Source organism: Aedes albopictus, chromosome 3, assembly GCF_035046485.1.
Source record: "Aedes albopictus strain Foshan chromosome 3, AalbF5, whole genome shotgun sequence".
Classification (NCBI taxonomy): domain Eukaryota; kingdom Metazoa; phylum Arthropoda; class Insecta; order Diptera; family Culicidae; genus Aedes; species Aedes albopictus.
In genome coordinates, this window is record NC_085138.1 from 173,757,883 (window position 1) to 173,772,816 (window position 14,934).

Below are 14,934 nucleotides of genomic sequence, written 5' to 3' on the forward strand. Positions count from 1 at the left end.
CCACGGCATTTTCGATGATCTGATGAACGGGAAGTAGGAAAATAGTCTCAGACTATATCTGAACCGGTAGTGTTCCGGAACCGGTTTCGGGTGTCCTGCGATAACCAGTTGAATGGTAAGCAGGAAAGTAGTTTCAGACCATATTTGAACCGGTAGTGTTCCGGAACCGGTTCCGGGTGTCCTGTCGGAAGTGGCCAACAAAAAAATTAACCAAACCCATGCATGCGACGCATCAAAGAGCGGCTTTTTTGATAACCAGATGAACGGTAAACAGGAAAATAGTTTTATATCGTATCTGAACCGGTTGTGTTCCGAAACCGGTTCGAGGTGTCCCGCCGGAAGTGGTCAATTAAGTAGAAAAGTGAACCACACCAAATAGCGGCTTAATCGATAACCAGATGAACGGTAAGCAGGAAAATAGTTTCAGACCATATCTGAACCGCTTATATATTAAACTGACGAAGTTGAAGGGGTGAATACAACTGAATGCGTCTGACGACCGAAGAATAGTAGGTTGAAACGCGTAACGCTTAACAAGCTGTTTCCGATATTTGTCACCGATAATTACCAATCAATCCACAAATAACATATCTGAACCGGTTGTGTTCCGGAACCGGTTCCTGGTGTCCCACCGGAAGTGGCCAGTTAAAAAAGCGAATCAAATCCATGCATATGAAACATCAAATCATCAAAAATGTTGAAGCATGAAAATAGTCTCCGACCACACCTAAGATTACCAGCAGTGTTGCAGAATCAGGATTGGATGCATCGCTGAAATTACGAAGGTGAACAAAATCAATGCAAGCGATAAATATGCGTAAAAGAACAACATCTTAATATAAATTAAAGCAATCTTGTCAAATCACACCATTTCAGATTCCTGAGACGTAATTATACAGTAGGATGAAGCAACGCAACGTAGTATGGGGAAATTTTAATTTTATAGCATCAACACCCTTTTGCGGTTGAAATTACTACGCACAATTTTGATGCAACTGGTTTAGCCCTCGCGCTCTGTAACATGGTTGAAATTTGAATGGGTTTTGTTATAAGAAATTTCACTAGCTTGCACTTTTTTTGTCAAATTTTACAACCATCTTATAACCAATAATAATAAAATAAAGGCTAAACTGTGCAGAAAAAAAATTACCGAACTATCTTGATAATGATCGGCATCCAGTGCTAGTGAAGGTGGTCAAACAGTCAACTGAGAGGTTTGATTCTTTTCAGCTCTGCTTATACGTTTAACATAATACATAACTTCAGAATATGAGCCATCAATAAGTTTCAAATTCGATTATGGCTTTGATATAATTGTTGCTTTTCTGAATAAGTCTGACACAAATTTCGATTTTCTCTTAAGTCAAGGGGGTCCCCCTTTGAAAATTTTATTCGGAATTCATCATTTTGAGGAAGGGCACAAATAAATAGGGGAGATCGGGGCATAATGGACACCCGGGGCGAAATGGACACCCCTATTTTTGCCGAAACCGTTGACTTTTATGCTAAACTTTTAATGCATAAGTATAAAGGAAAAAGTCATCGTTCTATTTTTCAAAAGTACCATTCATATGCCTCCAAAATAACCTAAATATCATTGAAATTGAAACATGTTTTTCATATGGTGAAATTCTTATAATTTCAACGCAGAAGTAAATGAGGTATTACGAGCGTTTGAGTGTGTCCACCATAAAAACAAGTGAAATGTTACCTTTTCTGCATGTATACGTAGATTTAGCAATGGATAAAGTATTTTACTTGTGATTAGAATTTACTCAAAATAGAAATTTCAATGTTGTAGTTGATTTGGGGCGAAATGAACACTGGCAATTACGAATGGATGTACGCGCATTGCATGCTGTTAGGCGTTTAAGAGTGTTTTGAAAAAATCAATTGGATTATTTTAGCCTAAAGTTTATTTAATTAACTTTGATGTTATGTAAACTCGTCTATAATGGAGTATTTCATCTGTGGTATCGATCTCCGTGGGCAAATTAGCATAAAATATGCAGGGGTGTCCATTTCGCCCCGTACCTTCTCTGCCAGCCAAAAAAAAAAACACGATTTACAATTCATTATTTCTTCATAATAAAGACATTCTACTTGCTGAAAATGATTGAAAAACGTAGGAAACAAACTAAAGTTGTAAGCCAACTGATAATATGTTAAGGTTTTCTCTGTTATACAGGCCTAACGTACTCATTTGCTTAGGGTGTCCATTATGCCCCTAATCCCCCTTATTTCACTTCAAATTTTAAAGTGAAATTAGAGTCCTCCAGAAAATTTATTACCAAACCCGATGAACTAAGCGGATTTGCTCAATTGTTTATTTATTTATTTCATCAAATACATCAATTATTTATCAACTCTACTCCCCCATTGATAAGTCAACGAGCACTGTGACAAAAGAAGAAAATGAGATTTGTTCCGTTCTAGAGTATTCTCAGAATTCAGGAACACTTCGGCTTATGGCTCTTGAATACATATTCGTCGAGAAAGGCACTATCACCACTAGGTGGATTAATCTGGGTTTTTCTGAAATAGCTTAGGGTGATTCAAGAAAAATCGGTTTTCTGCCTTTAACTTGTTCAGTTTCAATTTCTCATCAAAGTCGCCCAAGAAACACTTGTAGAGTATTTAAAAACGCGTCGTTTCGAGCACTGAGACAATCGTTATCTCTTTTGGTTAAAAAATTATGAGCGTTTTTTTTTCAAAAACTTAGAGAGGAATTATTTTTGTAACTCAAGAAAAAAAAATAGTAGAAAACTGTCTATTTTTTTCTAGAAAATCGTCAATATCCTAGTCAATATCTTTTGAACGGAATGACGTAGCAACATTCTTTGCGCACGAAAATGTGCGTTTTTGAAAGTTCTAAAAGTGGTTCTTTGACGACTTTGATGAAAACATAAAAATGAAATTGATAAAGCAAAAAAAAAAACTGTTTTGCCCAAATTTTGAGCATTTCTCCATAGTTTTCATAGGGTGACGCTAGAACAAATCATTTTATCGCTCTAACTTTTTTGTTTCAATTTTCTCATCGAAATCGTCAAAGAACCAGTTTTAGAGCTTCCAAAAACGCACATTTTTGTGCACAGAGAATTAGGGCTTCCAATCCCGGGATAGATTTCCCGGGAAATGAAATTTCCCGGGATTCCCGAATCCCGGGAATCAAATTTTCGTATCCCGGATTTCCCGAATTTCCCGGGACTTTTTGTTTCTATTGTCTATTTTTTGTCAAGTATTTGAAGACCAATTTAAAATTGCGAGTCAATGATTGATTTACCTAGTTTCTTGATTAACGTTCGTCAAATCACATGACCTCTATGCAGATGTTATTTATGTTGATGTTATCATTCGAGCTTAACGGAAAGCTTACGCAGATAACATCCTCTTAATAATATGAATGCATTGAAACTGATTTCAACCGACTACGATTCTTCTTTTTTTTTTAATACTGCTTCAAAGTATGGGTTTCATCCTTTAGCTCCACCACCAACCATATTGCATGTAAGACGCAACCAGAGTTTAAAATTTTCATTTTCAATGAGTGAAATTCAACGTGAATTTTGAAGATTCTCAACTGAGGGATCAAAATAAAATTCATTTTGGTGAATGAATTTTTTCACCTATTCATTCATTTTTCTGTCACTGACAATTTTCACTGAGAAATAAAACTGGACCGTAACACCCGATTATACTTCCAATAACCTCAAAACTTGTGTATAGTAGTTAATTAGAATATTAATTATGTTCTCTATTTGTCCATTAAGTCGGATTGTGCGTCTGTTAACAGAAATTGGACATTTTACGACGTGCGAAAAAATATTCGTGACAGAGAATTGAATGAAAAAAGAGAGGCATTCAGCTGACAATGAATGTGACCGAACACGAATGAAAAAATGAGAATGTCAATCTTCACTTTCAATCTTCGAATTTTTTACTCTCTGGACGCAACACAGTCAGAGTTCTATGTATAGCTGACTTTTTACAAGGTCTTAATGACTGCCTAACTATTTAGGAACAAATCAATTTGTACATTGCAACTTGATCATGGTGCAATAGCCTCATACAGCTCTTGCTAATTAGACGATCAGATAATAGCACATATTGAGCCATTATTGGGCTTCATTGGGCTTTTACCATTGTACCTCTTTACTTTGACTTCGAAATCCTTCACCGAAGTTTTTTTTTCATTTTTTTCTTTGGCAGACCGTGGATTATAGTTTATTTCAAACCAAAATTTCATTGTATAATGCTAGTTGAGCTCGTACTCGAAATGCATTGATGGTAAAATATGAATTTTCTTATCGTGAAATTTGATGAATTGTGCACAGTCTATAATAGGAAACGGGAAAATATTATATCTGATTAACGATTTTCTTTAAAATAAATACATTTTTCGCTTAAAAATAAAATTCTCTCAAATCCCGGGAAATCCCGGGAAATAGTAATATTTTTTCCCGTTTCCCGGGAAGCTGAATCCCGGGGAATTTGGAAGCCCTACAGAGAATGTTGCTACGTCATTCCGTTCAAAAAATATTGATGATTTTCTAGAAAATTCTAGAAAATGTGGGCTTCGTGGCCGTGCGGTTAGCGGCGTCAGTCGTCTAGGCGTTTCGTAAGCCTCGGAGTGCGGGTTCGATTCCCGCTCCAGTCGGGGAAAACTTTTCGTCAAACGGAAAATTCTCCATTGGGCCACTGGGTGTTCAGTGTGTTGTCCGTTGTCTCATGTATGTAATGTTCAGTCTGTGCAGCCTTTGGCTGAAGACGGTGTAGTGTCTTTTTTTTTTTTTTTTTTTTTTAATTTAGCCACTTTTCTACTATATTTTTCTTGAGTTACAAAATAACACCTCTCTAGTTGTTTTTATATGTTTTATAATAATATTTCTTCTTTGGAATGCGGGCAAAAGATATTTTTTATGTTTGCCCCAACCCGTCATATCACTTTTTCAAAAAACTATGATTTTTTTTAGAAAAACACCTGTAACTATTGAACCAAAAGAGATAACGACCATCTAAGAGCCCGAAACGACGCGTTTCAAATGCTCTACAAGTGTTTCTTGGGCGACTTTGATAAAAAATCGAAACTGAAAAAGTTAATGCCAGGAAACCGTTTTTTATTGAACCACCCTAAGCTTATTCAGGAAAATATCTCTAGATCGATCAATTTTGACGCTACACAAAAACTGTCTTCAGCAAACTTGCTCAAAATTGATGGATCTACAACTTTTCCGAAGAATGTATATAGTTAATCATGCAAATAAAAAAGTTTGGTTTCCTTTTTCTTTAAAAATATGGGCCACCCTAATTTCCATGCACTTTGGAAAGAGGGCCTTATTATTAGGTAAAACTTTGAAGAGGACCATATTTGTCTAAAAACACATTTGAAGGCGCTGAATGGTTCGTAAATCTGGTTCGTGGACCACTGTGCATTGACATGTACAGTAGGCTGCGGCTTATTTTCCAAAAGTTGTTAAAATCTGGAATTCGTACGTTCTTCTGAATTCAAATGACACAAAAAGAGAAACCTCTAATATCGAATAAACTCATAGAACATTAAATTTTCCCACAGTCACGCAAAATATGAGTTTTTGCGATCTAGTTTATTTTTTTCTTCATTTTACAAAAAAAAAAACTTAAGAGTCCTATAACTTTTTAATCGTTTACCTATTTCAAATTTTTTAGCTTTCTTCTGTAGATATTTTTGTTGCCTAAGAATGCGGTGAATAAACTGTGCCTGTAAAATCGTTTCAAAATAAATCAATACCAAAAACCGTTTAAAAACACGTATTTTATTGGAAAAATTAGAATTTTGGAAATTTTTTATTTATTTTCATGTTTAGTTCCGGGCTAAAAGTGAAAGATTTACTATAAATAATCATATAGAAGCCTAAATCTTTAGTTGATGGAGTGTTCTAAATCAAAAAATATTATCATGTTCTAAATGCGTGGAAATAAAGTTTGAAAAAAAAATCCTCCAATGTGTTCCATATCCCTCAATATGATGCTAAGTATCTGGTTTGGAAAAAATGCAAATTATCGTCAAAAATTCCAATTTTGCATAAAAATCAAATTTTAAGGCATGTTATGGCAGTTTTTTGTGAAAAGTATCATAAAAATGACTACTTTGATGAATAGTTTGTTTGGGACGAAGATAGGCAACAGAAATATCTACAAAAGCAAGCTAAAAAATTTGAAATTGGTCACCCGGTTGAAAAGTTATCGGGCTCTGAAGTTATTTTTTTGTAAAAAGAAGAAACAATAAATTAGATCTTCAAAAACTCATATTTCGCGTTACTTTGGGAAAAATAATGTTCTACGAGTTTATTTGGAATTCATAACAAAGGTTGAAGATCGGTTGAAAATTGAGAAAGTCATGTCAAGTGAAAACACCTTTTTAATACTCGAAAATTGAACTTTGTGGCGATTGCGCCACCTCTAAATCTCAATATTTTTGGCTCAATTTCAGAGGTTTCTCTATTTATGTCATTTGAATCCAGAGGTGCTTACGAATTCCAGGTTCCAATAACTTTTGAAAAATAAGCCGCAGCCTAATGTACAGTCAGTCTAAGCTAAGCTAAAAAACAAGCTTAAGGGGTGACCTTTCTTTGTGTTGAGGATGATTTTTGTTTGCAAAAGTTATTCTCCCCATAGTTAACAGTAGGTATGAACGGCTTGCGCTTAAGGCGAAACTGGACGGTTTTTCTATTTTATTGGCTTTTGATTTTTTTTACTAAATAACGAAGCAATATTTTCAAAATCGGTTTTCATACACCTCTAACTGTGGGATCGACCTATCTCCTGGATTTTTTTCAGGTGTTAAATTTTTATTTTTCAAAAACCATATTTTTTGAAAATTTATTCAAAAACGGTTTCCCTAAAATTGAAAAACATTTTCCACCTGACAAAAATTAGGAGATACCTTGATCCTTCCTCTATCAGTAGGTCGGCTCCAGAGGAACGTTCTCCTCCATTTAGGAAATTTGTGCCAAAATCCTTCCTCTAACTGCGTACGCAAACCGATTTTGAAAATATTGCTTTGTTATTTAATAAAAAATCAAAAAAATAAAAAGTAAGGGAATGTTTCCAGTTTCGCCTAAATATAATTTCTCCGACCGAGCTGAACTTTTGCATGGTTGATAAGCAAAAATAAAATGGAACCCATAAAGTGTACAGGAGTGCAATGTATTAAATGTTCCTTGTTACTTTGTGCTCAGTTGTTTATTAGAACTGCAACATATTTTTATTTGCTCTTCAGGTTGGAAGACATTTTGCTAGAGCTTATGTGATTTAAACTGCTAACGGTACAAGTTCTGTTGCAATCTTTGTTAGCGTTAGCGTTAGCGTAGTTACGGTATACTTCGTAGATTGGATACTAACAACATTCATGTACCTTTTGCTAATCTTGCTCGGATTGCTTTTCGGAACAAAGCCGGGGAGTTTACTTTGCTCTAATCTTATGCAAGCATACCAAAAGCACAAATGTCATTATTCCCGGCCATGCCCATCTTTACCGTAACTTGGGATAGGGGAAGGAAATGTTGAAGCACTTATTTAAGAGGCCTCCGACTCAGTGATACTCCCATAAGTACTACGGAGTGGGTGGTTGGGAGGTGTATTATGTAGGTCATGGATTCGCCTGAAAAGCTGGCGATGGACCCACGGCATTGATTGTTTATATGGTTAAAATTTAATCTTTTGAAAGCCGGCAATCAAAAGAGATTGTTTTTTTTTTCTATTTATTGTTTAAATAATTATGTTTCTGCTCAGTGAGAGGCCCAAGCAGAACCGATCCCTACAGGGTCATCGGAACATTACAATAAATGTTTGGAACGCGTGAAAAAAAAGAAAAAAAGGTTGGCGGTCCGAGAAAAGAAAACCTCAATTTACATAAAAAAAACGCGAAAACAACGAAAAAAAAACATCATAATGTATAAAAAAATCACTTAAAACGAGTTGAACGAAAATAAAATCAAAAGATTTTTTCAGTGTATAAATAAATATGTTTCAGCTCAGTGCGAGACACAAGCAAAACCGATCCCTCCAGGGTCATCGGAACTTTGCAATGAATGTTTAAAAAGCGAGAAAAAAATAGGCGGCTCGAGAAATTACAAAAGAAAAAAAAAATAACAAAAAATCACGTTAAACAAAACAAAAAAAAAATCTCGATTTTTCAAAAAAAAAAATAAATGAAACAAAAAAAAACCCATTTACACCCGCGACATTGCGACTCGGCTCGAGAAAAACGACGCGGACAACGTGGTTTACCCGCCACCGTATGATATGGCGATCTTGACCCTTCAAAAATAAGAAGGATGTTTCGTCGTCTCGACCGCAGGGTTGCCCACTAGTATGGGACACGCTTGTATGGAAAAAATAAATCCTCGCTCCAGTTGACATTTTAGACCCCATTTAGGTCCCATATGAGCTGTACAAAATTTCAGCGCAATCGGTGAAACTATAATTTAGCGCAAGCGGTTCAAAGTTTGCATAGGATTTACTATGGGAAAAGTTACACTTTCAGATAAAAAATCCCAGAGGTCGCCCTTTGTCTCTTTAATTCAAATCGATCAATGCTTCTTGTAGAATAATCATTTATGAAACTTTCCTTCGAAGACCGCAAAACAATTGGATGCTTGTGGAAAAAGTTATTGATTTATTACCGGTTAGTGATCCAACGAACGGCTTTTTGTTTTGTTTCATCAGCAGCACTGCTGCTGCCGTTGTTGCATGGGGTGGCGGGAGGCATCACCACCCCCAGAAACAGCAGCAGCCAAGGCAGCAGCTACAGTGCTGCTAATAAAACAAAACAAAAAGCCGTTCGTTGGATCACTAATCGGTAATAAATCAATAACTTTTTTCACAAGCATCCAATTGTTTTGCGGTCTTCGAAGGAAAGTTTCATAAATGATTTTTCTACAAGAAACGTTGATCGATTTGAATTAAGGAGACAAGGGGCGACCTCTGGGATTTTTTATCTGAAAGTGTAACTTTTCCCATAGTAAATCCTATGCAAACTTTGAACCGCTTGCGCTAAATTATAGTTTCACCGATTGCGCTGAAATTTTGCACAGTTCATATGGGACCTAAATGGAATCAAAAAAGTCGACTGGAGCGAGAATTTGATGTGTGTCCCATACTATTGCCCACTTGTACATCTGAAATAGAAAATAGTTTTAAACGGTGATATGCTCACAACAGTTACAAAATTTTCGGAAATAAATCCCTCTAGACGTAGACAAAAAATACCTGTATCCTCCTGAAACAAATGGTTTATTAACAATGAAAAACATAATATAAAAAAAAAATAGACCAAATTGTGATCTTGGAATTTTCCTGCATTCAAATAACAAAGCTAAAAAATTACAAGATCAAAATTTGTTATGGTAGATCTCACGCCGTAACGCACCATTAGGGGCTGTCCATTAATTACTTAAGGGAATTTTGGCGATTTTCTGACACCCCCTCCCCCCGTTGTAAGATTTTTTGTATGAGAACCCAAAAATTTTTGTATGGCGCGTAAGATTTCTCAAACCCCCGCTCCCCCCATAAACCCTTACGTAATTAATGGACAGCCCCTTATAAGGTGATCTACCCACGTTACGGGGCTACAAGTTCTGTTGCAATCTTTGTACCATAATCCCATAACATAGAGGAAATAGCACAACTTGTTATAATTTTGTTATTTCGTGTGGATTTGGAAGTTATGTACCAACCGTAATCTTTTATTTTACGACCTATCAGAGAACAAAAAATTAAAGCATTGATGTGTCGTTCAGTGCATTTCTTAGGTTAACAATTATCCTCCATTTCGTCAATCAGCTTTAAGCTTCTTGAATCGCATTTAATAACCTGTCATTTGAGCAATTCGGGCTGGTGTGGGAACGGTTTGTCCTATTTCCATAAAGGCCAAGCTCAAAACATTGTGGAACGACCAACCGGATGGACGATACGATGGAAGCGCAGACATCAGCAAAAGTCAGTCTTATTTAAATTTCATACATACATAAAACATACCCCTGTGCTCGTGAGGGCAAAATGAGTGGTTGAATTCTTTTTATTTCTGTCCATATCTGTTTCTAGCGATTCGGACTCCATATGCTCTTACCGACCGTGCTGCAGCAGCGCACATTCTGGACTTGCACGGTCTATATAACGTATAGTAGCACTTTCCTGGGGATAAAGTGGCGGCATGCAAGGCGCCCATGTGGTAGCCACCCTTTACCTTACTCTCGTATTCCTCCCCCTTCTTGAAGACCACGACTGAAGGCTCGGCTGCCGGAAGCCCTGAGTCAGGCAAATATATTTATTCCACTAGAAAATTTAAATGCACCGTAGAGTATAGAGGCAAGGCAAGTAATCACAAACCAAAGCCACTGGTGGTTTTTGAAACTGACAACTCTTTTACAGGTTAACATGGTAATTCTGAATTTAGGAGACAGACAATACCTACAGTTTCAATTCGCAGCGGAATTGAATGTGACAGGAACCAAAACGTGTGAAAATAGAGAATCTGGATTGGAGGGTAGCGCAAAAGCAATTTACCAAGTGAGATTAGTTTGTTCAACTTTGGGAGCATTGATAAGGTGGGGGTTTAGGTATTGGGACCGAAATTAGTTTCACAAATCCCATTGAAATGTAGGGTTCACCTACAAAGTTTTAACTACACATAGATCAATACTTTCGTTTTATACTTATTTATTTAAAACAATCAGTTATGTCGTCTACTCAGCTGAACCACCAGAATGGTTTTTTCTCGTGTTTTTTCACGAGCACTGTAAATGGAACCGGCTTTTCGATATAAACAGGGTAGTTCATGTAAACTGGATAAGGCTTTTCGACATGAACTTCGTACGGTTTGGGGACTTCAATGTATTCCTTTTCGTGAACTGGAACTTCCACTTTCACTTGATATGGTACTGGGCGATCCACATGAACTGGCACTTTTTTCTCGACGTATACGGGATACTTCTTCTCGACCACAATTGGAACCTTCTTCTCGGTTTCAACTGGATATGGGACGTTAACGTGCACTGGGATTTGCTTCTCTACTTCAACTGGATAAGGAACTGGGACCGCTTTCGTAACGATGTGCTTCACTGTTTTTTTCAATTCGCTATCATGTTGCTCGTCATGGCTCAAATAATAATGTTGATTGTCCACACCGTAGCTGTTATGGTGCTCATGGCGGTCATATTTGTCGTCTTCATTTTCCAACCTCTCGTCCCAATGGTCCCGCTCAACTGTATTGGAATCATCGACTACCGTACAACTCACAATGGCCAAAGCCACGGATAACACAATGAACGCCTGTAATGATTATATCAAACGACGCTATATCAATATCTTCAGATAAAGATGTTTATAAACGTTCCTTACCTTCATGTTTGCCTTTTCGAGATGTATGATGAAAAACCGATCACAACTGTATGACGGTTGAACTTTGATAACTATGAGTTTTTATACTTTCGATTCACCTTTCCTTTGCTTTTCGTACACCTAATTCGCTGCTTCTCGTCATAAAGTCGCAGCTTATCTCACCCACTATACTCTCGCTAACAGCCTATAGTGATGAAATCGTAGCAAATTAAAGCAGGAATCAATGGAGCATGGCACATGTTTTCGGTGTCGACAAGAGAATCAGTTCATCCGAAAAAGTTTTCGAAACAATGTGTTAAAGCTTCGTTTTATCATCAACTCAATCAATGCATCACAACGTTGTCATCACTTCTGACATTTGAAGTTGTTACATTTTAGAGTCACATTTAAACGTATTTTTAAAAATTCCTAGAATTGCACTAATGTATTAATTAGCTTCCTTCAGAATTAAGCTTTAGATTAATTCTGAAGGAAGTTGTAACTATAAACTAAAAGAAAATCGGCATTAATTGGTGATATACAATTAAAGAGAAGGGTACTTTTTTATCTTTATCAACGAGATTTTTAACCTGGGGCTAGTTTATCTCAGGACCCACGCTTTACGATATTTCCAAGAGAAGAACTCACATTTTGTAAGTATCGTGATTTCGGGTGAAATTGATCACTTTTCCCAGTTTTCGGCGCCTAATTTTTTTATAATTACAGTTATGGTTAAACTCAATGGTTTAAAACTAGTACGTCCATGGTTTTTATCAGCCAACGAGGTTAAAACTTTTACTGCAAATCATTTTATTATAATAAATGTCATTAAAAATTAACCTGGGAGCGGTCGCGTCGGGTACTGAGCAAGGATGAGAACACTCACTTGCAAAAATAGGAACACTCACTTGCAGTTTTCTCACCTCAGAAGCGTGCAATCAAAAAACGATGTATGGACGACTTTTGCCTGGTGGTTTTGTACAAAAGTTTGCCGAATAGAGTAGGAGTCGCACATGCATATTGAAGTCGTGAGGGAGCTGCGAAGGCAAGTCTCCACGAGGTGAATGTAAATTACACTCACCTCGTGGAGAGTCGCTTTCACAGCTCTGTCACTACTTTGGGATTTATGTGCGACCCCTACTCTATTCGGCAAAGTTTTAGACAAAATCACAAGGCAAAAGTCGTCCATACATAGTTGATTGTACGCTTCTGAGCTGAGAAAATAGGAAGTGAGTGTAACTCTTTGCAAGTGAGTGTTCCCATCCCTGGTACTGAGTACACGCACCATGAAAAATGCACGCATGTGGTACACAGTGTGAGCGCGGCGACGCTGTAGGTAGTCAAAGATGCGACTGCTCGAGGGTTAAAAAAATCAAAAATTTTACTTTCGGGTTGAAATTAATCAGTCAGTATTTTTTTTTCACCTGAATTAACCATCATAGAATGCGAAAAGCTGTGCAAACTTTTAACAACTTTGCTGAATTTTTAATTATTTAAGTTTAAATTTTAGTAAATTCCAATAAAACACCTGGAAGTATGCAATTTTCATACAAAATATGTGATTACTTCCGAAAAGTATGATTTTATGCATAAATTTGAATATTTATAGAACCTTTGAAGACGAAATCAAGTTTAGCGAGTACTTGGCAGCTAGAAACAATCATTTGAATATTCATTACATTTGCGATATTGCTACGGTAACAAAGTTCGCTCAACACACAGTTTCGGAAAATTTTGAATTTAATACAGAAACATGTGACTAATGGTCTGTAAAACATGTAAACTCATCATTCAATAACCCTTGAGCCAGATGATGATCAATTTTCACTAATGGTTTTAAGTTTAAATTTTTGACAAATAAAAATGACCCTTATGTCGATCAATTTCACCCGAAATTACGATATGTCTAAAGTGGGATTCGATTCCAGATTTTGATTGATTGATTGATTTGTCTTTATTAAAGAGACTTTCAGCCCTTGGCTGGTTCGTCTCTATCCTAAACATCGATTCCAGATGGCAGACAATCAAACGTTCCATAATAAATACAAAATTTCCCATAAATAATTCGAAAAGTCCCGGTGAAGAAACAGGGGTGTAAGCAGTAATAAACAACAAAAGTTCCATAAACAAATAGAAAAATGCATAAATAAATCAAAAGTTTCCATAAATAATTGATTTTTGAGCAATTAAAAACGTCAAAAATGCAATGAATAAATCAACTGTTGCAATAAAAAAAGCCAATTTTCCCACCAAATAACTTCAAATTTTCCATAAATAAATCCGATTTTTCCATAATAAATTAGAAAATTCACAATAAAAAAAATATCGGAAAAGCAATAAAAAATTCAAAAAATTGCAATAAAAAATGACGAAATGACCCATGAAAAACAAATGCAGAAAAGTATGAGACAGTGAAATGTTGAATCGCACTTATATGACTGAATCGACTGAAAAGCTTGCGTAACTATGATTGCAATTTACCGAGCAATTGCTTGCTGTCCGAACTCGCTATCGCTCGTCGGACCTAAAAAAAAGGGACAACATCTATGTTTGCATTATACCGGGCAAATTCTTGAATCTGTGGTTTGCCTAGAACCGAATCGATGCAGTTGCGGTGCATCGGATATCGGAAACTTCGGCGGCCTTCTGCCGCATCAGTTCCTCAATCCTCTATGCAGCTTCGCCGCATGGTCTATGTAATTTTTGGCTCAAAATTCATTTACGTTAATTGCTCGTTTTTTTGACATTTATTGATAATTTATTTTTTTGTTATTGCACTTTTTGAATTATTTATTGCTTTTTCGATATTTTTTTATTGTGAATTTTCTAATTTATTATGGAAAAATCGGATTTATTTATGGAAAATTCGAAGTTTTTTGGTGGGAAAATTGGCTTTTTTTATTGCAACAGTTGAATTATGCATTGCATTTTTGACGTTTTTAATTGCTCAAAAATCATTTATTTATGGAAACTTTTGATTTATTTATGCACTTTTCTATTTGTTTATGGAACTTTTGTTATTTACTACTGCTTACACCCCTGTTTCTTCACTGGGACTTTTGGAATTATTTATGACGAATGATCACTTTCTTATGAGTCGTTTAACCATCAAACCACAGGGGGCGGACCTGGTGTGGTGGTTAGAACACAAGACTATCACACCGAGGACCTGGGATCGAATCCCACTCCCGACATACTCACAGAATGTGGGTTCTTCCTTCGGAAGGGAAGTAAAGCGTGGGTCCCGAGATGAACTAGCCTAGGGTTAAAAATCTCGTTAATACAGACAAAAAAAATCAAACCACGTCCGCTTCACAAGAGATTGAGGAGGTACGTCTCGAGCGTCTGTTCACCAAGGAGGTGCGGCTCAAACAGCGTTTGTTCTGGCATCCAGCGGCAGAGTATAAAATGCTCTTCCACCGGAAGCTATACCTAAGGCAGCCCCACCATGGTGGATAGGGGACCTATCCACCGGTGGATAGGGACCTATCCACATGCGGGGAGGACTCAACTCCGGACAATTTGGTCCAGAGGATGTCTAGGTATGAGGTTAGCTGGAACGCCGTTGCAGCGGCT

General features: G+C 36.7%; 2 protein-coding genes across 2 annotated transcripts in view; one reads left to right on the top strand and one right to left on the bottom strand.

The window, feature by feature from the left end:
• The window catches only part of LOC109433434 (lachesin), a 315,576-nt gene that overhangs the window by 18,767 nt on the left and 281,875 nt on the right, over positions 1–14,934 (top strand). The window lies entirely within an intron of this gene.
• LOC115261302 (uncharacterized) lies at positions 10,682–11,630 on the bottom strand. The gene is made up of 2 exons (XM_029862700.2): positions 11,380–11,630; positions 10,682–11,310 (listed from the first exon to the last, which is right to left on the bottom strand). Exons 1-2 carry the CDS (start codon positions 11,383–11,385, stop codon positions 10,729–10,731), a joined length of 588 nt encoding a protein of 195 aa, XP_029718560.2. The 5' UTR covers positions 11,386–11,630; the 3' UTR covers positions 10,682–10,728.